General features: G+C 45.2%; 1 protein-coding gene across 1 annotated transcript in view; it reads left to right on the forward strand.

Annotated features, from left to right (window-relative positions):
• The window catches only part of STAG1 (stromal antigen 1), a 1,758,022-nt gene that overhangs the window by 1,204,324 nt on the left and 528,453 nt on the right, over positions 1-25,245 (forward strand). The window contains 1 exon segment of the mRNA XM_030215628.1: positions 4,794-4,997. Within this exon segment, the coding sequence (XP_030071488.1) occupies positions 4,794-4,997 (204 nt within the window).

Raw genomic sequence — 25,245 nt, forward strand, 5'->3', positions numbered from 1 at the left:
GATTTTCTCAAAGTTGGTGAGATGTCATATGTGTGTGCCCGATGCAAAGAGCTCCTAGCTCTCAGAGAACATGTTCGTTCTCTTGAAGCTAGAGTAGCAGACTTGGTGGAGCTGAGGGAGAAAGAGAGGTACATAGAGGAGACCTACAGGGATGTTGTAAAGAAGTCCCACCTCCAGTCTGGTAGCCTTTGTGCTACCTTGGAGGAGGGAGGTCTCCTAGAAGGAGAGCATCACCCTGGTGGAGTAGGAAGTACTCCTATAGCCAGGACCTGCCCACCAGGGGATGTACTATCCTCTCGCACCAAGGATATGTCAAGTGCTGCCCGGGAGGGAAAGGTTAGGGCAGCTGTTGTAGTTGGTGATTCGATCATTAGGCATATAGATAGCTGGGTGGCTGGTGGACATAAGGATCGCCTGGTGACTTGCCTGCCTGGTGCGAAGGTGACGGACCTCACTCGTCACCTAGATGGGATTTTAGATAGTGCTGGGGAGGAGTCAGCTCTCTTGGTACTTGTGGGTACCAATGACATAGGAAAATGTTGGAGAGAGGTTCTGGAAGCCAAATTTAGGCTCTTAGGTAGAAAGCTCAAATCCAGATCCTCTAGGTTAGCATTTTCTGAAATGCTACCCGTTCCACGCACAGGGCCCTAGAGACAGGCAGAGCTCCGGAGTCTCAATGCGTGGATGAAACGATGGTGCAGGGAGGAGGGTTTTAGATTTGTTAGGAACTGGGCAACGTTCTGGTGGAAGGGGGATCCTATTCCGAAAGGATGGGCTCCACCTTAACCCGGGTGGGACCAGGCTGCTGGCATCGGCATTTAAAAAGGAGATAGTGCAGCTTTTAAACTAGAAATGGGGGGAAGGACGACAGTCGATCAAAAACGCATGGTTCGGGATAAGGTATCTTTCAAAGATATCACCAAAACAGGAAAGATAGGGTATCCTGATAGTGAGGTTGCAAGAGAGACCGTAGTAGATCAGGTGTCCTTAAATAAAAATCAGACAAAAGATGGCAAATTAATACTGTCAAGTACTGAGCATGTTGTAAATAGGAACAATAAACATAGTTTGAAATATCTATATGCGAATGCCAGGAGCCTAAGAAATAAGATGGGAGAGTTAGAATATATTGCACTAAATGAAAAATTAGATATAATAGGCATTACTGAGACCTGGTGGAAGGAGGATAACCAGTGGGACACTGTCATACCGGGGTACAAATTATATTGTTGTGATAGGGTGGATCGTATTGGTGGAGGGGTAGCATTGTATATTAACAAGACCCTTGAATCAAATAGATTGAAAATTCTGCAGGAAACAAAACACGTCTTGGAATCACTGTGGATTGAAATTCCATGTGTAAAGGGGAAAAGGATAGTGATAGGAGTGTACTACCGTCCGCCTGGCCAGGATGAACAGACGGATGCAGAAATGTTAAAGGAAATTAGGGACGCAAACAAACTGGGCAACACAATAATAATGGGTGATTTCAATTACCTTGATATTGGCTAGGTAAATGTAACCTCGGGACATGCTAGGGAGGTAAAATTCCTTGATGAAATCAAGGACAGCTTTATGGAGCAGCTGGTACAGAAGCCGACGAGAGAAGGAAAAATTCTAGACCTAGTCTTTAGTGGAGCGCATGATCTTGTGTGGGAGGTAATGGTGCTGAGGCCGCTTGATAACAGTGATCATAATATGATCGGATTTGATATTAGCTTTGAAGTAAGTATACATAGGAAATCAAACACGTTAGTGTTTAACTTTAAAAATGGAGACTATGATAAAATGAGAAGAACGGTGAAAAGAAAACTTAGAGGAGCAGCTGCGAGGGTCAAAAATTTACATCAGGCGTGGATGCAGTTCAAAAACACCATCCTGGAAGCGCAGGCCAAATATATTCCGCGTATTAAAAAAGGAGGACGGAAGACCAGACGACAGCCGGCGTGGTTAAAAAGTGAGGTGAAGGAAGCTATTAGAGCTAAAAGAAAATCCTTCAGAAAATGGAAGAAGGAACCGACTGAAAATAATAAGAAACGGCAGAAGGAATGTCAAGTCAAATGCAAAGCGCTGATAAGGAAGGCTAAGAGGGATTTTGAAAAAAAGATTGCATTGGAGGCAAAAACACATAGTAAAATTTTTTTAGGTATATTAAAAGTAGGAAGCCGGCAAAAGAATGGGTTGTACCACTAGATGACCGAGGTGTAAAAGGGGCAGTCAGGGAAGACAAAGCCGTAGCGGAGAGATTAAATGAATTCTTTGCTTCGGTCTTCACCAAGGAAAATTTGGGTGGGATACCGGTGCCAGAAATGGTATTCGAAGCTGACGAGTCGGAGAAACTTAATGAATTCTCTGTAAATCTCGAAGATGTAATGTGACAATTCTCCAAATTGAAGAGTAGCAAATCTACTGGACCGGATGGTATTCATCCCAGAGTACTGATAGAACTGAAAAATGAGCTTGCAGAGCTATTGTTAGAAATATGTAATTTATCCTTAAAATCGAGTGTGGTACCGGAAGACTGGAGGGTGGCCAATGTAACGCCGATTTTTAAAAAAGGTTCCAGAGGAGATCCTGGAAATTATAGACTGGTGAGTCTGACGTCGGTGCCGGGCAAAATGGTAGAGACTTTTATTAAGAACAAAATTACAGAGCATATTCAAAAGCATGGATTAATGAGACAAAGTCAACATGGATTTAGTGAATGCCTCACTAATCTAATACATTTTTTTGAAGGGGTGAACAGACATGTGGATAAAGGTGAGCTGGTTGATATTGTATATCTGGATTTTCAGAAGTTGTTTGACAAAGTACCTCATGAAAGACTCCAGAAGAAATTGGAGCATCATGGGATAGGAGGTAGTGTTCTATTGTGGATTAAAAACTGGTTAAAAGATAGAAAACAGAGAGTAGGGTTAAATGGTCATTATTCTCAATGGAGAAAGGTAGTTAGTGGGGTTTCCCAGGGGTCTGTGCTGGGACCGCTGCTTTTTAACATATTTATAAATGACCTAGAGATGGGAGTAAGTAGTGAGGTAATTAAATTTGTTGATGACACAAAGTTATTCAAAGTCGTTAAATCGCGGGAGGATTGTGAAAAATTACAAGAGGACGTTACAAGACTGGGAGACTGGGCGTCTAAATGGCAGATGACATTTAATGTGTTCAAGGGCAAAGTGATGCATGTGGGAAAGAGGAACCGGAATTATTGCTATGTCATGCAAGGTTCCACGTTAGGAGTCACGGACCAAGAAAGGGATCTAGGTGTCGTTGTTGATGATACATTGAAACCTTCTGCTCAGTGTGCTGCTGTGGCTAAGAAAGCGAATAGACTGTTAGGTATTATTAGGAAAGGAATGGAAAACAAAAATGAGGACGTTATAATGCCTTTGTATCGCTCCATGGTGTGACTGCACCTCGAATATTATGTTCAATTCTGGTTGCCGTATCTCAAAAAAGATATAGTGGAATTAGAAAAGGTACAGCAATGGGCGACGAAAATGATAAAGGTGATGGGACGACTTCCCTATGAGGAAAGGCTAAAGCGGCTAGGGCTCTTCAGCTTGGAGAAAAGGCGGCTGAGGGGAGATATGATAGAGGTCTATTAAATAATGAGTGAAGTTGAACGGGTAGATGTGAAGCGTCTGTTCATGCTTTCCAAAAATACTAGGACTAGGGGGCATGCGATGAAGCTACAAAGTAGTAAATTTAAAACAAATCGGAGTTTAAAAAAGGTTTGGACGGCTTTCTAAAGGAAAAGTCCATAGACCGTTATTAAATGGACTTGGGGAAAATCCACTGTTCCTGGGATAAGCAGTATAAAATGTTTTGTACTTTTTTGGCTACTGTTGGAAATAGGATGCTGGGCTTGATGGACCTTTGGTCTTTCCCATTATGGCAATACTTATGTGCTTATATGTAATATTCAATCCTCTCTAGTGGTGGACAAGATGGCTATTCATCAAAGGTTGGAATTTATGGAGAACAGAGCTGGGTCTTTAAACTTAACATGTTTTGAATTTTTCTCTTATAATCTCAATGGTACCTAGAGAGGTTTTCTATAAGTATTTAAAAGATACTTTAAAATTTCCGGAAAATACTATGCCCCCTTTAAACAATATATATTATGGCCCACTGGGACTGCCACTTTAATTGTTTCCTTCATATTTGTTCATGACAGAGACTCAGTGGTCGCTTGCATTTTCAAAATGTAGAATTTCTTGGATATAAGATTAGAATTTTCCAGATGTTTGTTAAAAAAAAATCCCAAAAGCGTAGTAAACGGTTTCTTGCTTTGAAGCAGGAAATTTGGGTTTAAAAATTCCTTACGGTTTCCTTGTAAATGTAAGATTAAACTGCATGAAGCATCATATGTATTTTGTGATCCAATACAGTTGCAGACTTTCATTCAGAGCAAGAAATCAGGTGTAGATTCAATTACAGTAGAAGTTTGACTTAATGGAATATTATAAATATGTGGTCTGGGTTTTCAGTGCCTCTATGTTAGATTTAATAATTGTTTAATTTTTCCTCAGTAAGAGCTCTCTGATACTTTCTATTATTGGAATAATCCCAATTGTGGTCTACAATTTCCATTTTGTATTCTTTTTGTTGGAATTTTCCTTTGTTTTCTGTAAGAATTGCTTTTTAATATGAAAAATTTCTATTCTAGATTGTTTCTTGATGTATAATTGTGAAATTTATAAATAAAATATATTTTTTTAAAACTTCAGTGAATATCAACAGACATAAGCAAGATTTTAGTTATTGACCAACTTGCTTCTGTATTTCAGCACCTAGATGGCTTGTTAAAGCAGATTAAGTTTGTGGTAGAAAAGCACACAGAGTCGGATGTACTGGAAGCCTGCAGCAAAACATACAGCATCCTGTGTAGTGAAGAATACACTATACAAAACAGAGTGGACATCTCCCACAGCCAGCTAATCGATGAGCTTGTTGACAGGTTCAGCCATTCTGTAGAAGACCTGCTGCAAGAGGTGTGCACCTACAGCTATTTCAAATGTTTTCTTTTGGAAATGTTTTGTTTTATCATAGGGTTGTCATGTTCTCCAGAGTCAATCTATAAATACCAGCTATGAAACTGGCTGTTTAGTTCTTGTAATGCACATGTACTGAGTAACAAGTAATATTAACATTTGTAGTTAAAAGTTTGGCATTGTAATATGCATTCCATAATTTTGGACCTTTGATGTAAAAAAATAGATTTTAAAAACTTGTTCTCCCTTAACATTTTGTGACTCTTCCCCATGAAACCTTCAGCTTCCCCAATTAGAAGCCGACTGAATTTCAGTTTTGGTTACGGTGCATAAACTGGCCCAAAATCCTTTTTATGCCTGGTTTTGGCCTCAGACAAAACTGACCATGTGTTTTCAGTGGAAGCCAAAAATGTGTGCTTTGTCCTGTTTTTGCGTCTCCTCCCTGCCAACCTGTAGGTGCCCCTCTTAGGCCTATCTTACAATCGCTGGCGATCTAGGGGTGTAGTCAGGGAAGGAGTGATAACAAGTCACTCCTGTTCATTCTGGTTCTACACTCAAAATGGCTTCCATAACCACTAGTGGCAATGTTACAAGACTGCCGCAAGAGGTCATGGCAGCTATTCTAAGAGTAAAGCTGACAGGGTAAGAGTGACTGTGGGTTGTAAGGGGGGGGGGGGTCTACTGTTTGCATTTTTGTATATATGTGTGTGTAATGTAATTGCAAGTAATGCAGTTTTGATCTTGGATAGTAGTTTATAGGTTGAATAGAGTGCTCCAAAAAAAACCTTTTGATGCAAAACTTTAGCAGGAATTTGTCTGTAAATTTGGGATGATGAGCTCCTGTGGAATTAGCCTCTGTGGAAATATGACATCAACTGTCACTCCAAACGTTCCACAGTGTCAGCTGTTGTAAAAGCACTGTGGCTTTTCGTTTTAGCTTTCATGAGGTTTGTGGAGGCTATTTTACTTGGAGGTAAAATATGGTCTTTCATTATTTAAATTATTACATACGTCCTAACTTGAATACTTTTTTGGGTAACTCTAAAGAATTTCCAAGCTCTGTTGGGTAATGATGAAGATGCAGTGTTTTAATCAAACTTGTGGCTTGCAGAAGCTAGATCCTTTAAGAAAGGAACCTGCAGTGACTGTTTTCAAGTACGTATTGGTCAACTTAGTGTTAGTAGGGAAATGATAGTACGATGAAATGAAGTTTCTATATTAGAAAATAATTTGAGAAATGTATTGCTCTTGATTGTAATTTTTCAGAGCATATAGTCCTCACATTCAGTGACATCAGTGTGCTTTTTTTATTCTGGATTGTTCATCAGGCTGGTATAATGTCCACAGTGCCTTTACCCTATATTTTAGTAAGAATCTATATTATGCTTGTCCTTAATCAGTTTTATAACTGAAGTGGGAAATATCTCAATGCTACTTTCTCTTGTTACTTTTGCAGAATTTGGGTAAGCTTAAAAAAGCTGATAATCATGTTTTTTTTCTACATGTTCTCACAAAGTTCCTGTCTCTGGAAGATGTTTATCTATTTATTTAATGTGCCAGACTTGTTGAGAAATCCTTATTAAAATATCTCTCCCAGTTTGTCAGCTTTGCGGTTCCTGAGACTGGAGAATAGTAATAGTTCTGGTTTGATCTCCCCACCTCCCAGAAGTGACGTTTGCGGTTAGACTCTTTAAATTTTAGCCCTTAGCGGCGTGTGCCGAAGGAATGCTTCCCTGAGTGTGTCCTTATCTTCCCCCTTGTCCTGCTGTCCCGGTAGGATATGGCTTATCAGGTAAAACAGATTTATTTGAGCCTGTTCCTTTTATACTCTTCTTTTTTCCATGTGCTTCACACACCCTATTCCGGTACTCTGGGGACGTAGACCTCTCGGCCTGCATGGCTCACTGCAACAGATGTTGCTTACCTTAACTTGGCCACTCCCTCTGGTTTTTTGAATTATATGAGTAATTGCATTTCCCGACGGGGAGGGGGGATTGCGATCATTAATATGCTTCTTATTTTCATCTGTCAAATATTGAAGCTAGCTGTCACTGGCACTTAGAATTTCTGTCCTTCCACATCAGCTCTTTCCCCTCACTGGACCTCTGCATATTATATCATCCATCACCAGTGACAGACATTGCAAGCCGCTGTCAGTGAACACTGTCTTTTCTCTTCTACTAGATGAACTCGGCCTTGAACAGTATGTACGAGGACTAACCCATGTTTAGAGGACACACATTAGATGTCATCCTAGCTAGCGTACCACAAACTCACCCCCACGTTTTTCCACTTGCTTGGATAGATCACTCCCTCGGAACTTTTTCCTATACCTCCCATCCTATCATCTTATCTCCACTCGAAAAATCTATTGTGACATGTGATCTTCACCAAGTTACTGCAGCATCTCTTCTGGCCTCTTCTGAATTAGATTTATCTACCTTTCCTAATCTTCCACTCATGGAAAAGCTCCTCATATAGATGGACTCGCTTTGATCAACTAACCCCAGCCAACCCCAGACACTCCATGGTTGGTGTAACTACTAGAGAACCTTGGTTCACTCCATATCTGCTTAGCTCCTCTCAAAAATTCCATCAAACTGAATGCTGATGGTGCCGCTATCACTCACCGGTCTCTTTGGAGGCTTACTGGGCAATTGCTGCATCCTACGTCAGCTCTGTTGATTGCCAAACGTCCAAGCAAATCAACTCCACACCCAATATGGCTATTCTTTACTGCATACTAACTACTCTAGCCTCTATTCCAGGTTCCAGAAGGATTCATGATACTTCGACTCAGGCTCTGGCATCTTACTTTGAGGGCAAAGTCTGAACCCTACAGCAGGCTCTAGTTCCGAATCTCTCCCTAACCTCTGCTTCACCCCTTCAGCATCAGGATGCACAATCAGAATTTCTCATCACCTTCACTCTTCCAGCAAAATCATCTTTGATGAAGACTCTTCAAACTTTAAACCCAACTACAACAACATTGGATCCCATTCCTTCAAAATTGGTTAAGTTCCTCTTCCAGTACTCTGATCCCATTTTTACTCTCAATGGTTTCTTCCTCTTTGTCTGTCAATCATGTCCCCGAGAATTGGAAAATGGCATTTGTGCACCCGAAATTGAAAGACCCACTAAAATCTGTCAGTCATTGCGATAATTACCGGCCAATAGTGAATCTTCCATTTAGTGCCAAACTAGTTGAATCTATAGTGCATGAACAATTATTAGACTTCTTCACTCGCACTGATGTTCTCCACCTGAACCAGACTGGTTTCTGTGCCAACCACAGCACAGAAACCACGCTTTTAAGTCTGACCACCTACATTAGAGTTTTCCAAACTCGAGCTAAATAATAAATAATTTATTTTTATTTGTTTTGCTCCTATCTATTGACCTTAAAGCAGCATTTGACAGACACTGTTTTACTATTCAGTCCCACTAGAACGCCTCTCACAAATTGAACTGGAAGGTACCTGTGTCTCCTGGTTCACCTCCTACTTTTCGGACCGTACTTATGCGGTCACTTTTTCCAATTCCCATTCTGTCCCATACTCTTTACCTTTATCCTCTCTCTTATTCAGCATTTTTCTGGTCCCGCTTCTTTTCCTTTTGGACTCCTTGAGATTTGGATCCTTTATATACACGGATGACATTCAGGTCCTCCCAGTCAGTCAGTTCTTTTTTCGTACAAACCACAGGTATTGGTTAGCCCAATTCTTTTGGACACTGCTACTATTTCATTGACTGATAAAATTAAGGTTTTAGGGGTCACTTTCATCCCTCAGATCTCCTCAGTGGTGCATTGCACCTTTTTCCAACTCAAACGTATCCGATCCATAGGCCATTCCTTTTCCCAAATTCTGTAAATATCCTTGTTCATTCTTTTGTTATTTCACAGCTGGACTATTATAATTCTCTTTATGTTGGTCTCCCTCAATGCGAGATTACAACTCCTACAGCTCCTTCGGAATACTGCAATTAAATTTATTTCCAGACATAAAAAAATATGATCATGTTACACCACTTTTACAAGGCTCCCACTGGCTCTCTGTTCAGTATAGTTTTCAAATTTTGTGCAGCTCAAGAGCCCTCCTTTCTCTCTGCTCTCCTCCTGCCTTACAGGCCATCCCCCTGTCTGTGATTCTCTACTACTACTACTATTTAGCATTTCTATAGCGCTACAAGGCATACGCAGCGCTGCACAAACATAGAAGAAAGACAGTCCCTGCTCAAAGAGCTTACAATCTGATAGACAAAAAATAAATAAAGTAAGCAAATCAAATCAATTAATGTGAATGGGAAGGAAGAGAGGAGGGTAGGTGGAGGCGAGTGGTTACGAGTCGAAAGCAATGTTAAAGAGGTGGGCTTTCAGTCTAGATTTAAAGGTGGCCAAGGATGGGGCAAGACGTAGGGGCTCAGGAAGTTTATTCCAGGCGTAGGGTGCAGCGAGACAGAAGGCGCGAAGTCTGGAGTTGGCAGTAGTGGAGAAGGGAACAGATAAGAAGGATTTATCCATGGAGCGGAGTGCACGGGAAGGGGTGTAGGGAAGGACGAGTGTGGAGAGATACTGGGGAGCAGCAGAGAGAATACATTTATAGGTTAGTAGAAGAAGTTTGAACAGGATGCAAAAACGGATAGGGAGCCAGTGAAGGGTCTTGAGGAGAGGGGTAGTATGAGTAAAGCGACCCTGGCGGAAGATTCTCTCAACAAAACATTCTAATGGGGGGGGGTCATGTGACGCTATGAACAGGAATGGTCGCTAGTTGGTCAGCTCCTGCCCACCTCTTATCAATCCCCGCATTGGAAAAGGACCAGAACCTAATTTTTTCATGAGAAAGTGGGTAGGAATCCTGTGTCAGCCACTGTGAGTGCTGTTTGAGTGGATCGCGGGAGAGGATGGCGTCTAAAGCACTGCGAAAAGAGAAAAGCAGGCTCCACAAGGACAAGATGGAGGCGCCAGTAAGCCCTGTGTGCTCGCTAGTCAGATCCGCATGGGTTGCAGAACTTGCAGCAGAGGTAACGGGAGCGATGGAAATGATCCTGGACAAAAGGCTAAGCCCTATTGATTCTAAGCTAGAGCGTCTTCAAAGTAACATGGAACAGCTGGAGCAAGATCTGGCCTGGGTATCAACAGCGAACAGGAAAGTTAGAGGACCGGGTCACAAAGATTGAGGAAGTGCAAGACCTCGTGCAAAAACTAGTGTAGTCACATGAGGAAAGGCTTGGAGGATTTGGAGAACCACTCCAGACGTAATAATTTACGTTTTGTGGGCTTACCTGAAGCATTGGGGGATCGAGAGGTGCATGGATTCCTGGAAACTTGGCTGGCTAGAGAATTGACACTCCCAGCATCGGTGGGCCTGCTGCAAATAGAGCGGGCGCACAGGATTGAACTTAACCACCTTCGGCCGGGTTGAATTAGTATGTTTATCTGCAGATTTCTCAATTTTGCTAAAAAATCAGCGGTCCTGTAGACCTTACGTGGCGGAAAGGAGCTGAAATATGAACAGAACAGAGTCCTATGCTTTCAGGACTACTCTGCCTCAGTAGCAGCGCTGAGAAGGACTTTTTCACTGATCTTCTCGCAATTGGTAGAACGTAAAATCAAATTCGCCCTTCTCTACCCAGCTAAGCTGAGGGTCACTTACCAAGCAACCACAAAATGTTATGCTACGGTTGAGGAGGCAAAGTGCTTTTTGAATCAGTTAAGCCCAGCAACTCCACGGAGGGAGAACCCAGATGAGTGAATGTTGGAGTTCTCTGAGCTATGGACTTACTTTGTCCCAGACAGTAGAGCTGGTTAGTGACTCGGACGACTGTAAAATATCTGTGATCTAAAGGTTCTCTTAATAGACTTTATACAGTTTTGGATGACAATAAATTGTTTTTTTAACTGCAATATTCAGTGAACTGATTCATGGGAATTCGAGTCGTTATAGCGAAGGAGTGACTGTAGTTGGATTCGCCTGGGATAAGTCATTAGCGTTCCCCAGCGGCTTCATGCAGTAGCATTCAGCGAGAGGGAACATACAGGTTGGTGCAGGGAGGAAACTTACTGTACTGGGTGTTTTTTTTTTTTTTTGTTACATTTGTAGCCCGCGCTTTCCCACTCATGGCAGGCTCAATGCGGCTTACATACTGTATACAGGTACTTATTTGTACCTGGGGCATTGGAGGGTTAAGTGACTTGCCCAGAGTCACAAGGAGCTGCCTGTGCCTGAAGTGGAAATCGAACTCAGTTCCCCAGGACGAAAGTCCACCACCCTAACCACTAGGCCACTCCTCAACCTGGTTGCGGGATCTTCCCGTTCTCTGACTATAAAACATGCCTGCATTGCTGCAACTCTGAATGTTTAAACTGGATTGACTGGTATACATCTTTGATATGGATCATATAATATGATGACTCATTTGAACTGATGTGATGGAAGGAGGGCTCATGCCTCATGCTCTCTGATTTTGTTTATGTGAGTTTGAGTAGGGGGAGGGGTGGGGTGGGGGCTCCCCCCTTTCTCCTTTTTTTTTTAAAAATTACATATACGCAAATTGGTTTGGACATTTGATAAAGGGAGAGCGTATTATCAAAGCGAATGTGTGAGAGGATGTTTTAGGAAGGTGGGCTTTGCCCGGGTAGCGTGTAGGAATGTAGTTGTGGGGAGTAATATGTGAGAGAGAGATGGAGGTTGGGGATTTGAATGGTCATGGCAAAGGAGTTGGTGAAAGGGAGGGTGTTAGGACGTGCCCAGTTCCAAGTTGGAACTAGATACTGGGTTGAGGGGAGGGGTAGGGGGAGTAGAGATGGAAGGGGAGAGGTGTACGACCGGTTCCGGATAATTTTGGGGATAAGAGGGAAGTCAGAGAAGGAGGGAAATTTTCTAATTTTTTTGGATCTAAATGGACGCAGCGGGTCCGCTTTAGGTGTACTAAGTAGTATGCAGTGGGATAGAAGGGAGAGGGGCCATGAGCTGGGGCGGTTTATCTCTGATTTGGATTCTAGAATGAGGGTGGATCACTTATCCCCTGGTTTCCCATTATAGTAAGGGTTGTCACTTGGAATGTGGGAGGTATTCATGCACCTATTAAGCGTTCTAAAGTTTTACAACAACTCCAGCGCCTTAAAGCAGATGTTGCCCTTCTACAGGAAACACATCTCTCTGATGCAGAGCATTAAAAATTGGTAAAGTTGTGGGTGGGGGATTGTGTAGCGATGCCAGCAGTGGGTAGGAAAGGTGGAGTAGCCATTCTATTTAGGAAAGGGGTGGCTACTAAGATACATAAGGTGATTAAAGATACAGAAGGGCGTTTCATTTTTGGTAATGTTATGATAGCATGCAAGGAGGTTTTAGTGGGAAGTATTTATGCCCCTAATCAGTTAGATAAAGCTTTCTATTAGAAGATGGTGGGTATTCTAGCCAAAGTGGACTCTATCCCTATGATCCTAGGGGGAGACTTCAACATGGTATGGGACCCTCAACTTGATAAATCACACCCGCCTTGGGACAGAGGATGGGATCTGTCAGGGGCCTGCCGAACTTCTGAAACGTGTTAGATCTTTTGGATATTTGGCGGGTGTTACACCCAACAGACAGAGATTATAAACACCTTTCACAAGCACATGCAACTCCATCACATATTGACTACTTACTGACTTCCATGTCGCTTTTCACGGAGGTGGTGGACATGCAGATTGGCCCATATGCGGTCTCTGACCATGCTGCGGTTTGGTTGGATTGGAAGCCAGGTGGATCAGGGTCTCCTTTTAAAACCTGGTTATTTCCGAGCTTACTATATCATGATGTGAAATTTAGAGAGGGATTACTATCGGGTTGGGAGGAATAAAAGTTATTCAATGAATCATCTGCGAGTAATGCAATTCTTTTTTGGGAAGCAGCAAAAGCGGTCTTGAGAGGGAATATCATTAGTTACTCTAGCCATTTTAAGAAGACCAGAGATAGAGAAATTCTTTGTCTAGAGAACCAAGTGAGAAGTCTGCGCAGGAGATTTGGTGGACATTCTAGCGCAGCCCTTCACCAAGAATTAGTGTCGGTACAGACTGATTTAAACACTTTAATTCATGATAGGGCAGTTAAATCTCAGGCCTTTTATAGATATCAACTGTATAATCATGGTAATAAAGGTGGTAAGCTGTTAGCTAGATTGATAGCGAAAAAGCAGGCATCGAGAACTATCATCACTATGCGAGGACAGGCCGGATAGCTATTTCACACAGATAGCGCTATCTGCGACACTTTTAAATCTTTTTATCAGGATTTGTACACTCCATCGGAATCTAATAACCTCCCGAGCAGTTTATATTTGGAGGGACAAATTCTTCCTGGACTTTCTCCTGCAGATAGAGAGATTCTGAATGTGCCCATTTAGCCTGATGAGCCCATTCAGCCTGATGAGGGTTTCTGGGCAATTAGCTGCAGTCAATTGGGAAAGGCCCCGGGACCGGATGGTTTGCGGGCTGAGTTTTACAAGTTGTTGAGTGATGGGATTGTCGAACCTTTAACTAAGGTATTTAACGCTTGGATGGACACAGATTTTGCCAGAGCTCTTGAATTTGGCACAAATTATAGTGCTGCCTAAACCAAATCGGGACCCTCTTCTGCCACTGTCATACCGGCCGATATTGCTTCTAAATTGGGAGGTAAAAATCTTTGCAAAAATATTAGCTAATAGATTAAGTCGCATCCTACCATCTCTTATTCATGAGGCGCAGATAGGTTTTGTCCAAGGGTGATCTGTGGCAAATCTTAGGCAGATCTGGGCATCATTGGAGTCAATGAAAACACATCAGAGGCCTTCTTTACTGGTTAGTTTTGTTTATCTTTCTGCCCTCTCCCAGGTATAAAGGTACTAGTTACCTGTAATCTGGAATGTTCAGGACTCCAGGAATTATGATGGAGAGACAGAAAGACACAGAAGGCTATAGTAATATGAGAATAATCAGTAATTGTTTATTACACTTAATATGAGAATAATCAGTAATTGTTACAATAAGTAATATCATTAATTAATTCTTATATGATACAGCAACCGGGACACAAACGTGACCTCTGACATTAGCTCTCTGATTGCCTCTGTCCATGATTCTCCTTTTATACCCTTTTCTCCCATAGACTAGTATTGGAAGTACAAAGTCAGCATTTTCTAACATATTCCAGCAAATTCTATCTTACAGAAGCAAAGTTCTTTATAACATATTTGCTTATCATAAGTAAGGTCAGTAAGGTTATCCTACTTTACAAAAAACATCTTCCCAGCAGCCAAAGTGTCTCAGCTTTCATGGTCAGCAGCAAATTTCCCTTACATTACTACATCCATGTACAGTATTCTCTTGCCACACATATCTCTGTTATGACTCCATATCTGCCTGTCTCTCCAACAGAAGGGCAGGCTGACATGAGATTCACATTTTTGTGTAATTCTTATTTAGCTTCTCAGTGACTCTTAACCTGTTCATAGCCTGTTCACAGAGGCCTAGCTTTGATCATAATTTTCAGTTACTGTTGTAAAGTTATTTTATGGTTCATGATCTGCATGTCCCATATAAACAGTCTTGATGCTGAGAAGGCCTTTGACCAGGTTCAGTGGGAGTTTCTGTTTGCAACACTGGAGGCCTATGGCTTTACGGGGTGGTTTGTTACGGCAATCCGGACTTTATACGCTTTGCCATGTACGCGGGTGATGTTGAATGGTCAAATTTCTGGAGATTTACTGATAGGCTGTGGGACCTGGCAGGGGTGCCCCTTGTCACTGCTGCTTTTTGTTCTGTATCTAGATCCCCTCATCAGAGATATTTACACTAACCCTTTTATTCATGACGTTAGGTGAGGAGGGCTTTAAAGTGACTGCTTTCTCTGACAACCACAAATCAGGCGTTCTTGGCCGGGGCAGACAGATCGTTTAAGTACCTAGGGGTTTGGCTCACAGCTGATGTGGGAGAACTGTATACTATAAATGTGACCCAAATGTTGGTTAAAACTGAACAGCAATTGAAACTATGGCAAGCATTATCTTTACCGTTGATAGGACTATATAATAGAAGGGTGGGGTGGGGATAAAATGTTTAAAATTTGATGACAGTATGTATCATTATGTACTTAGTGAGTACTTATTCCTATTTGAATCTTAGTGTATTCATATTGTGAAAGTGCTTTCTTTGTATTGTCATTAATAAAAAAAAAACGTTGAACCATTAAAAAAAAAACCAACCTTCTAATGGTCCTATCCCTTCAAGGTATTTCACTAACCTGTGTGAGTTGTCTTTTTTTTCAGTGCAAGCCCCCCCACCCCACCTCCCAAATTATGGAATTCTCTTGCTGTGAACCTGAAGGCGTCCCCTTCCATTACACAGTTCAGAACTGGTTTAAAGACTCGTCACTTTCTGGAGTCATTTGGGCACTGGCCGGAGGAGTTGCCTAACACACCTGTACTTCTCCTCTCCCTAATGTGTTTTCCCTCGTTTCTCTCTCTTTCCTATCAGTTATTGTAGTTCTTTCCCGGCCCCTTTTGTCTCCACATGCTTTTTGTCCACAGTGTGTGGTTTTTCATTTCCCCTTCATTTTCTGATGTTAGACTGTAAACCACTCAGACACACATTTTGATGGGCGGGGTAGAAAATCCCTAATAAACTTGAAACAATCTCCTGTGGGTTGCTGTGACTGCAAGCTCTTACAATCCCCAGTGGGCCTCATGAGTTCACATTCACACAACCAATATTTAGTTTTCTGTTCAGCTTTGGCCAAAACCAGGTAATACATTTCATCTGCAGTTTCGGTTTCGACTGAAAGTGTTTAGACAATTTTGGTACCATTTTTAGTTTCTGCCGAAAATGAAAAAAAATTGTTTTGGTCAGCCTCTATCCCCAATAAGCATAAATAAATTATATAGAATACATCTAAAAAGAAAACGAAGTCATAGTATGGCTTATAGTCACACATGTATAGCCACTTCTGGGATCTCATCTGCATAAATAATCTTAATACACTATAACAGTTCTTACAATCTTTTCAGTTGCTTCAGTTACCACAAAAATAAACTTTTATGAAACAATGAAATGGAGACAGGAGAGAGATATTAATTTGTTGAACAGACCAAGAGGAGCCTAGAGATTTTATTGCAGGCAGTACTTCCAACCCTGTTCTAAAGGCTCATCTAATGGGTCTGATTGATTTTTAGGATATTTGTGCAATCCTAAAAACTTGACTGATAGGGCTAGGAAACATAATTAATAAGGACTTTACTGAATCATTTCCACTGTCTTTAGCAACTACACCATTCCTTCTCCCTAAGTATTGCTCGAGGCAGCTCTCCCACCATGCCTTCCTGCCCAACTGGCGAGCGCAGGACCAGCAGTCTTTTTTTTTTCATCCACAATGAGGGGCAGATGTGTTCTTCATGGCTCCTGTCGTGTAATCATTTAATCTTACTGTGCCTTCCCCCGCAGGTTTTTTTGGCTAGCATTGCCTGGTCCGAATCTTCAGCATTGACGTTGGCACTTGCACAGACATAAGGTGCATCGGTCCCCATGGCTACTAGACCTTTGTCTGACACTGGGAGTGACGTGCATTGGGTAGGTCTCCACCTGCCTTGATGCTGACCACTATGCAGTGCAGCCTAGGACTGGTCAGCATTGGACTCGACACCAAGAAGACAGGAGGATTCAATGTCCTTTTTAGCACCATGGGATGTTGATGTTCGACATCAGGCAAAATCCAAGAAGCACAAACATTGATCCTCCTAGACGTATGGTGCCAGCAGCACCAGGGCACATAGGGATCTGGTACCCAAGAAGCATCGGCACCAGGAGGAGCTCTCCCCCCTCTATCAAGGAGGTGCCTGTGCGGAGGTCTCCATATAGTTGGGACCAGGTACCTGAGTCAACACTGATGGTTCAGCAGGCTGTGTCTGACTCAATGCCCCAGCCTTTTCCAATGTTCCTCGGTGAGCGGATCCAGGCCATGCTCCAAGAGTGTAGTGCATGCCTTTACCATCTGCCTCGCAGAGCCATCAGCCTATGGTGAGGTCACCAACACTGGTGCTGAGTGAGATGTCAGTGTTAACAACCTCCCATGTGTTTACTCCCTCGATATCGATGGAGGAAGCTTCACCAGAGTCAAGAGTAGAGCTTGCATCTCAAAGCCATTCTAGGCAGGGAACTGTTTTCTCCTACCTGAGTCAGGCACAGTATCAGCCCTCCTCTCCAGAGGAACAGGCAAACACAGATGCTTGTCCAGCGCTAAAGACCTCTAGCGCCCTCATTTGTTTCTGATCATCAGGACCCAAATTCCTCAGCCCCAAAAGGTGCTGGTGATGGATGCATCCCACCTGGGGTGGGGGGCTCACTCAGATGGGCTTCACACTCAAATGTGCTTGTCAGCTCAAGAAACAAATCTTCACATCAACCTTCTGGAGCTCTGGGCAATCTGGACTGCTCTAAAGGCATTAAGAGATCAGCTGTTAAACCAAATTGTGCTCATTCAAACAGACAATCCGGTTGCAATGTATTACACCAACAAGCAGGGGCGTACGGGATTGTACCCTCTGTGTAAGGAGGCTGTCCTAATGTGGCAATGGGCTGTCCGGGACAGGATAGTTCTCAGAGCTACATACCTGGTAGAGAAATCCAACAGCCTGGATCATGAGCAGGGGTCATGCAACCGCACGAGTGGTCACTCAGCATGGGCGTTGCCTGTGAGATTTTCCAAGAGTAGGGTACCCTCTTGAGGATCTCTTTGCCACTCCTTACAACCACAAAGTCCCTCAGTACTGCTCCAGGCAAAGATCATACAGCAGACTAGCGTTTGATACTTTCCTTCTCCATTGGGGAATGGCCTTTTATATGCATATCCTCCCATCTCTCTCATGAGAAAGACTTTGCTAAAACTCAGGCAAGACCAGGGAGCCCTGATCATGATTGCCCCATATTGGCCCAGACCTGGTTCCCTCTTCTTCTGGAGTTATTCCCTGAAGAACCTTGGAGGTTGGAGTGTTTTCCGACCCTCATGACACAGAATGAGGGATCTCTTCTACGTCCCAACCTCCAGTCTCTGGTCCTCACAGCCTGGATGATGAGGGCTTAGAATTTACTTTCTTACATCTTCCAGATGGTGTCTCCAGGATTTTGCTGGCTTCCAGGAAGGATTCCACTAAGAGGTGTTATTATTTCAAATGCAGGAGGTTTGCTGTGTGATGTGAGGGCAAGGCCCTAGATCCTCTTTTTTGCCCTACACCAGACCCTCTTGAATACCTTCTACACTTCTCCAAGTCTGGTCTTAAAACCAACTCTGTAAGGGTTCACCTGAGTGCAATTAGTGCTTACTGTCACCGTGTAGAGGGTAAGCCCATCTCTGGACATCCTCTAGTTGTTTGCATCATGAGAGGTTTGCTTTTGGCAAAGCCCCCTGTCGAACCTCTGCTTGTGTCATGGGACCTCAGTGTTGTCCTTACTGAACTGATGAAAGCTCCTTTTAAGCCACTTGATTTGTTATATGTATTACGTTCTCCTATGTTATGCTGTTGACTACTCTTCATAAATGGAATACTTTAATAAACAGATTTAAAGTAGAGGGATTAGGGACGGGGATGGGGGGTTTGGGGATAAAAGGAAAACTTCATTGACTGTGGAATGCTAGATGATTTTCTTGTACTTGAACAATGTTCATGTTGACGTTTTATGCTTGTTTGTATTGATCTTTCAGTCAATAAAGAGATTTGAACATAAGCCACTTGATTCCTATCCACTGAAGTACTTGACCTGGAAGGTCTTGTTTTTGGTGGCAGTTACTTCAGCTCGCAGGGTCAGTGTGCTTCAGGCCGTAGTCGCGGGTCCACCTTACACAAAATTTCAGCATAACAGAGCAGTTCTCCGCACACACCCTAAAGTTCCTGCCTAAGGTACTGTCGCAGTTCCATTTAAATCAGTCTGTTGTCCCGTCCTGGCTAAAGCACACTTTGGACTGCAAGCGAGCATTGGCCTTTTACCTGGTGCAGAGGGTCCACCCAGCTTTTTGTTTCTTTTGATCCCAACAGGATGGGGGTCACCATTGGGAAATGCACAATTTCCAATTGGCTGGGTTGACTCTTGAGGGTCATGTCAAGGCTCACAGTGTCAGAGCATGGCAGCATTGGTAGCCCACTTGTGGTCAGCCTCTATTGAAAAGATTTGCAAGGCTGCAACGTGGTTTTCAGTCCACACGTTCACATCCCACTATAGCCTTGAGCAAGATACCCAGTGCAACAGTTGGTTTGGGCAGACAGTTCTACAGAATTTGTTTGGGGTCTAGAATCCAACTCCACCCTCCTAGGCCCATTTCATTCTTTCCCAGGCTGCACAGTATGTATATAGTTTCAGGTTAATTGTATTTTTATGAAATTGCCGTTGTGAGTTCCTATTGTCCTAAGATTCTTGTTTTCCTTGAGCCTGGTAGCTAGGGATTCCCACATGTGAGAACTAACTGTCCTGCTTATTCTCGGAGAAAGCGAAGATACGTACCTGTATCAGATATTCTCTAAGGACAGCAGGCCACTTATTCTCACATACCTTCCCACCTCCCCTTGGAGTTGTATTTACTTGTTAGCTATGTTCTCCGAGGACAAGCAGGCTGCTTGTTCTCACTGATGGGTGACGTCCACGGCAGCCCCTCCAATCGGAAACTTCACTAGCAAAGGCCTTTGCTACTCCTCGCGCACCCATGCGCACCGCACATGCGCGGCCGTCTTCCCACCCGAACCGGCTCGTGTTCGTCAGTCTTCTTTTGTCCGCGCTTGGTAAGGTCGTGTTTGCGCCGTTCGCGCCCCTTGAGTTGACCCTCGCGCGTCTTTTTGACTTTCGCTTCTAAAAAACACAAAACAAAGGGATTTCAGAGAAGGGCCTTTCGGTCTTTTTCCCCTTCCCGTATTTCCAGTTTTTTGCCCCGTTAAGTTTTCTTTCGTTTTCGGGGTAGGCCCTTTTGAGGCCTCGGGTCGAGTTTTTTCTCCCCCTCTTTTTGGTGCCTTACCACAATTACGAGTTTTGATTTCGCCGGCGTGATTTTTCCGCCCATGTCATCGAAGTCTCCCAGCGGCTTCAAGAAGTGCGCCCAGGTAATCTCGCTCACTGATAGGCACGCGTCGTGTCTTCAGTGTCTGGGGGCTGGGCACCGCCCGCAGGCCTGTAGTCTTTGCGCCCTTTTACAAAAAAGGACTCAGGTAGCGAGATTGGCCCAGTGGAACGTGTTGTTCTCGGGCTCTTCGTCGGCATCTGCACCGGGAGTATCGAGTGCATCGAAGTCGACAGCGTCAAGACCTCCGACCTCGGCGGCGACTGTATCGATTGCATCGAGGCATCGACCCTCTGCATCGTCGGGGCCGAGACATCGGAAGGCTGCGTCGGTGGTACCGGGACCTCCACTAGTGCTGATGTCGGACGGTGGTGCTTCAACTGGAGCGCAGGTGAGGGCTGTCCATTCCCCTGCTGGTGGCGGTGAGCCTTCGGGTGGGTCTCCCCCTACCCTGAGGGCTCCTGCGGTACAGCCCCCCCCGAGACCGACCTTCTTCTGCCTCGGCCCCGAGGAAGCGACGGTTGGATTCTACGTCCTCCTCATCGGTACCGGGAAGTTCTGGTGACATGCTTCGTTTGAAAAAGTCAAAGAAGCATCGACACCAGTCTCCTTCCCGCATCGGTACCGAGAGCTCTGGGTCGCCGAGGGAGTCGGCACCCAGTAGGCATCGGCACCAGGAGGACCGCTCACCCTCTGTTCAGGAGGTGTCAATGCGCTCCACCTTGGACAGCCCGGAACAGCCTCCATGCCCGGAACAGACTCTGACTTCGACGCCTGCTTCGGCTTCCATGTCTTTCTCCACAGCCGCCCTGCACGAGAGTCTCCGGGCCGTTCTCCCAGAGATCCTGGGAGAGCTGTTGCGCCCTTGAGGCGCCGGCGGGCCCCTTGCCCGGGGTGAGGTCTCCGACATCGGTGCCACTTGCGGTACCGACTGCGGTCGCCTCCCAGGAAGGCTGCCCGTCGGCGGAGGGAGCTTCGCCGGTGCGGGCGAGGGAGTCTACCTCTCGACGCTCCCACCGTGGCCGTGGTTCCACGGAGTCGAGCCGGGCACGGCTTCAGACACAGGTTCATGAACTTGTGTCTGATACCGATGGTGAGGCCTCGTGGGAGGAGGAGGAGGACATCAGATATATCTCTTACGAGGATGGCCTCCCTTCTGATCCCACTCCCTCCCCTGAAAGGCAGCTTTCTCCTCCCGAGAGTCTGTCTTTCGCGGCCTTTGTCCGGGAGATGTCTACGGCCATCCCCTTCCCGGTGGTTGTGGAGGACGAGCCCAGGGCTGAAATGTTTGAGCTCCTGGACTATCCTTTCCATCTAAGGAAGCGTCCACAGTACCCATGCATCATGTCCTAAAAAAGACATTGCTGGCGAACTGGACCAAGTCTCTAAGTAATCCCCACATTCCCAAGAAGATCGAGTCCCAGTACCGGATCCATGGGGACCCAGAGCTGATGCGCACTCAGTTGCCTCACGACTCTGGAGTTGTGGATTTGGCCCTAATGAAGACTAAGAGTTCTAGGGAGCATGCTTCGGCGCCCCCAGGCAAAGACTCTAGAACCTTAGACTCCTTTGGGAGGAAGGCCTACCATTCCTCTATGCTCGTGGCCAAAATTCAGTCTTACCAGCTCTACACGAGCATACACATGCGGAACAATGTGCGGCAGTTTGCGGGCTTGGTGGACAAGCTCCCTCCTGAGCAAGCCAAGCCATTTCAGGAGGTGGTCAGGCAGCTGAAGGCGTGCAGAAAATTCCTGGCCAGAGGGGTATATGATACCTTTGATGTTGCGTCCAGGGCCGCTGCTCAAGGTGTGGTGATGCGCAGACTCTCATGGCTGCGTGCCTCCGACCTGGAGAATAGGATCCAGCAGCGGATTGCGGACTCGCCTTGCCGTGCGGACAATATTTTTGGAGAGAAGGTCGAACAGGTGGTAGAGCAGCTCCACCAGCGGGATACCGCTTTTGACAAGTTCTCCCGCCGGCAGCCTTCAGCTTCTACCTCCACAGGTAGACGTTTTTATGGGGGAAGGAAAGCGTAGGTACAATCCTCCTTCTCGACAGCCTGCGGCCCAGGCTAAGCCCCAGCGCGCTCGCTCTCGTCAGCAGCGTGCTCCCCAGCAAGGCCCCTCGGCTCCCCAGCAAAAGCAGGGGGCGAGCTTTTGACTGGCTCCAGCAGAGCATAGCCGCCATCAACGTGTCAGTGCCGGGCGATCTGCCGGTCGAGGGGAGGTTGAAAGTTTTTCACCAAAGGTGGCCTCTCATAACCTCCGATCAGTGGGTTCTTCAAATAGTCCGGCAAGGATACACCCTCAATTTGGCCTCCAAACCTCCAAATTGCCCACCGGGAGCTCAGTCTTACAGCTTCCAGCACAAGCAGGTACTTGCAGAGGAACTCTCCGCCCTTCTCAGCGCCAATGCGGTCGAGCCGTGCCATCCGGGCAAGAAGGCCTGGGATTCTATTCCAGGTACTTCCTTGTGGAAAAGAAAACAGGGGGGATGCGTCCCATCCTAGACCTAAGGGCCCTGAACAAATATCTGGTAAAGGAAAGTTTCAGGATGCTTTCCCTGGGCACCCTTCTTCCCATGATTCAGGAAAACGACTGGCTATGCTCTCTGGACTTGAAGGACGCCTACACGCACATCCCGATACTGCCAGCTCACAGACAGTATCTGCGATTTCAGCTGGGCACATGTCACTGTGTGCTACCCTTTGGGCTCGCCTCTGCGCCCAGAGTGTTCACGAAGTGCCTGGCTGTAGTAGCAGCGGCGCTTCGCAGGCTGGGAGTGCATGTGTTCCCTTATCTCGACGATTGGCTGGTGAAGAACACATCCGAGGCAGGAGCTCTACAGTCCATGCAGATGACTATTCGCCTCCTGGAGCTACTGGGTTTTGTGATAAATTATCCAAAGTCCCATCTTCTCCCAACACAGAGACTAGAATTCATAGGAGCTCTGCTGGATTCTCGGACAGCTCGTGCCTATCTCCCAGAGACGAGAGCCAACAACTTGTTGTCCCTCGTCACGTGGGTGCGAGCGTCCCAGCAGATCACAGCTCGGCAGATGTTGAGATTGCTGGGCCACATGGCCTCCACAGTTCATGTGACTCCCATGGCCCGCCTTCACATGTGATCTGCTCAATGGACCCTAGCTTACCAGTGGTTTCAGGCTGCTGGGGATCTAGAAGACGTGATCCACCTGTCCACGAGTTTTCTCAAATCCCTGTATAGCTGGACGATTTGGTGCAATTTGACTCTGGGACGTCCTTTCCATATTCCTCAGCCACAAAAAGTGCTGACCACGGATGTGTCTCTCCTGGGGTGGGGGGCTCATGTCGATGGCCTTCACTCCCAGGGAAGCTGGTCCCTCCAGGAACGCGATCTGCAGATCAATCTCCTGGAGTTACGAGCGTGAAGGCTTTCAGAGATCGGCTGTCCCACCAAATTATCCAAATTCAGACAGACAACCAGGTTGCCATGTATTACATCAACAAGCAGGGGGACACCGGATCTCGCCCCCTGTGTCAGGAAGCCGTCAGCATGTGGCTGTGGGCTCGCCGTCACGGCATGGTGCTCCAAGCCACATATCTGGCAGGCGTAAACAACAGTCTGGCCGACAGGTTGAGCAGGATTATGCAACCTCACGAGTGGTCGCTCAATTCCCGAGTAGTGCGCCAGATCTTCCAGGTGTGGGGCACCCCCTTGGTAGATCTCTTTGCATCTCGAGCCAACCACAAAGTCCCTCAGTTCTGTTCCAGGCTTCAGGCCCACGGCAGACTGGCATCGGATGCCTTCCTTCTGGACTGTGGGGAAGGTCTGCTGTATGCTTATCCTCCCATACCTCTGGTGGGGAAGACTTTGTTGAAACTCAAGCAAGACCAAGGCACCATGATTCTGATTGCTCCTTTTTGGCCACGTCAGATCTGGTTCCCTCTTCTTCTGGAGTTATCCTCCGAAGAACCATGGAGATTAGAGTGTTTTCCGACCCTCATCACACAGGACGAAGGGGCGCTTCTGCATCCCAACCTCCAGTCTCTTTGGGTCTGTCGGAGGGTGTCTCCCGTATCTTGCTTGCTTCCAGGAAAGATTCCACTAAGAGGACTAGCAAAGGCCTTTGCTAGTGAAGTTTCCGATTGGAGGGGCTGCTGTGGACGTCACCCATCAGTGAGAGCAATCAGCCTGCTGTCCTCGGAGAATACCTTCTACAGGTATGTAGCATTCGCTTTATTGTACTGCTGGTCCCACACTCTCGAGTCAGGTGGGAAGACGCCTGTGCCTGCGTGGTGGGAGTGCTGCCTCAAACTCTTAAGGGTGTAGTACTCAAGGCAGCATTTCTGCACTAGGCGCCGTGTATGACGTCACCCAAATGTGAGAATCGGTGACCTACTGTCTTAAGAGAATATTTGGTAAATATCTTTGTTTTATCCGCTGTCTCAGCATCTAGACCAGGACTTCCCAAGCAGTGGGTTCTGACCTGCCCTCAAGGTACATAGTCATTACGACACGCCTCGTTAGAGTTGTGGGTGATGCTGCATGAGGTCACAATCCGAAGAAAAGATTGGTACTTTTCCAAAATTCATTCAGTCCATTTTTTTGACAGTTTTGAGTTATGTGATTAGTTTCATTCATCAAGGCAATATTCTTTTTCTATAGCTTGTTCCTGTACCAAAACTCACTAAGTCCATGGTATTTTAATGACTTTGTGTTGAATACTGTTATAAATAGCTCCCAGATAACCTGAGAACCTATACAAAAAGAACTTACTAAAACAAATTGGTGAAACAAGTCTGTATTAATTTATTGTTTCAAAAATACACTCTTGCAAGAATGGGTGTCTCTGAAAGCAAGCAGGCACACCCTTTCTTAATTTTTACAGTTTATATATTCTTTTTTTCTGGTTACATTAGGTGTCTGCCCCTAAGTTTCTCATTGAATATTGATCACATTTACCTCCTATTACATCAGAGCTGGTCATCATATGTCACAGTTTCATGGTCTCATGCCTGGCTACATTTTTATTTCAGCTCTAAGGCCTGTCCTTGAAACTTTCATACATCTCTGTCTCAGCAGTTTGCGCTTGCTTCTTTCTCCCCCTTCTGTCTCCTCCTGTCTCAGCATTCCTTCTCAATTTGCACACGTCTCTTTAAACTAGCACAGTTTCTTTGTTAGTAATTTTAGATAAATTGTTAGGTCAATCTC

The sequence above is a fragment of the Microcaecilia unicolor genome, chromosome 10 (genome assembly GCF_901765095.1).
Source record: "Microcaecilia unicolor chromosome 10, aMicUni1.1, whole genome shotgun sequence".
Classification (NCBI taxonomy): Eukaryota; Metazoa; Chordata; class Amphibia; order Gymnophiona; family Siphonopidae; genus Microcaecilia; species Microcaecilia unicolor.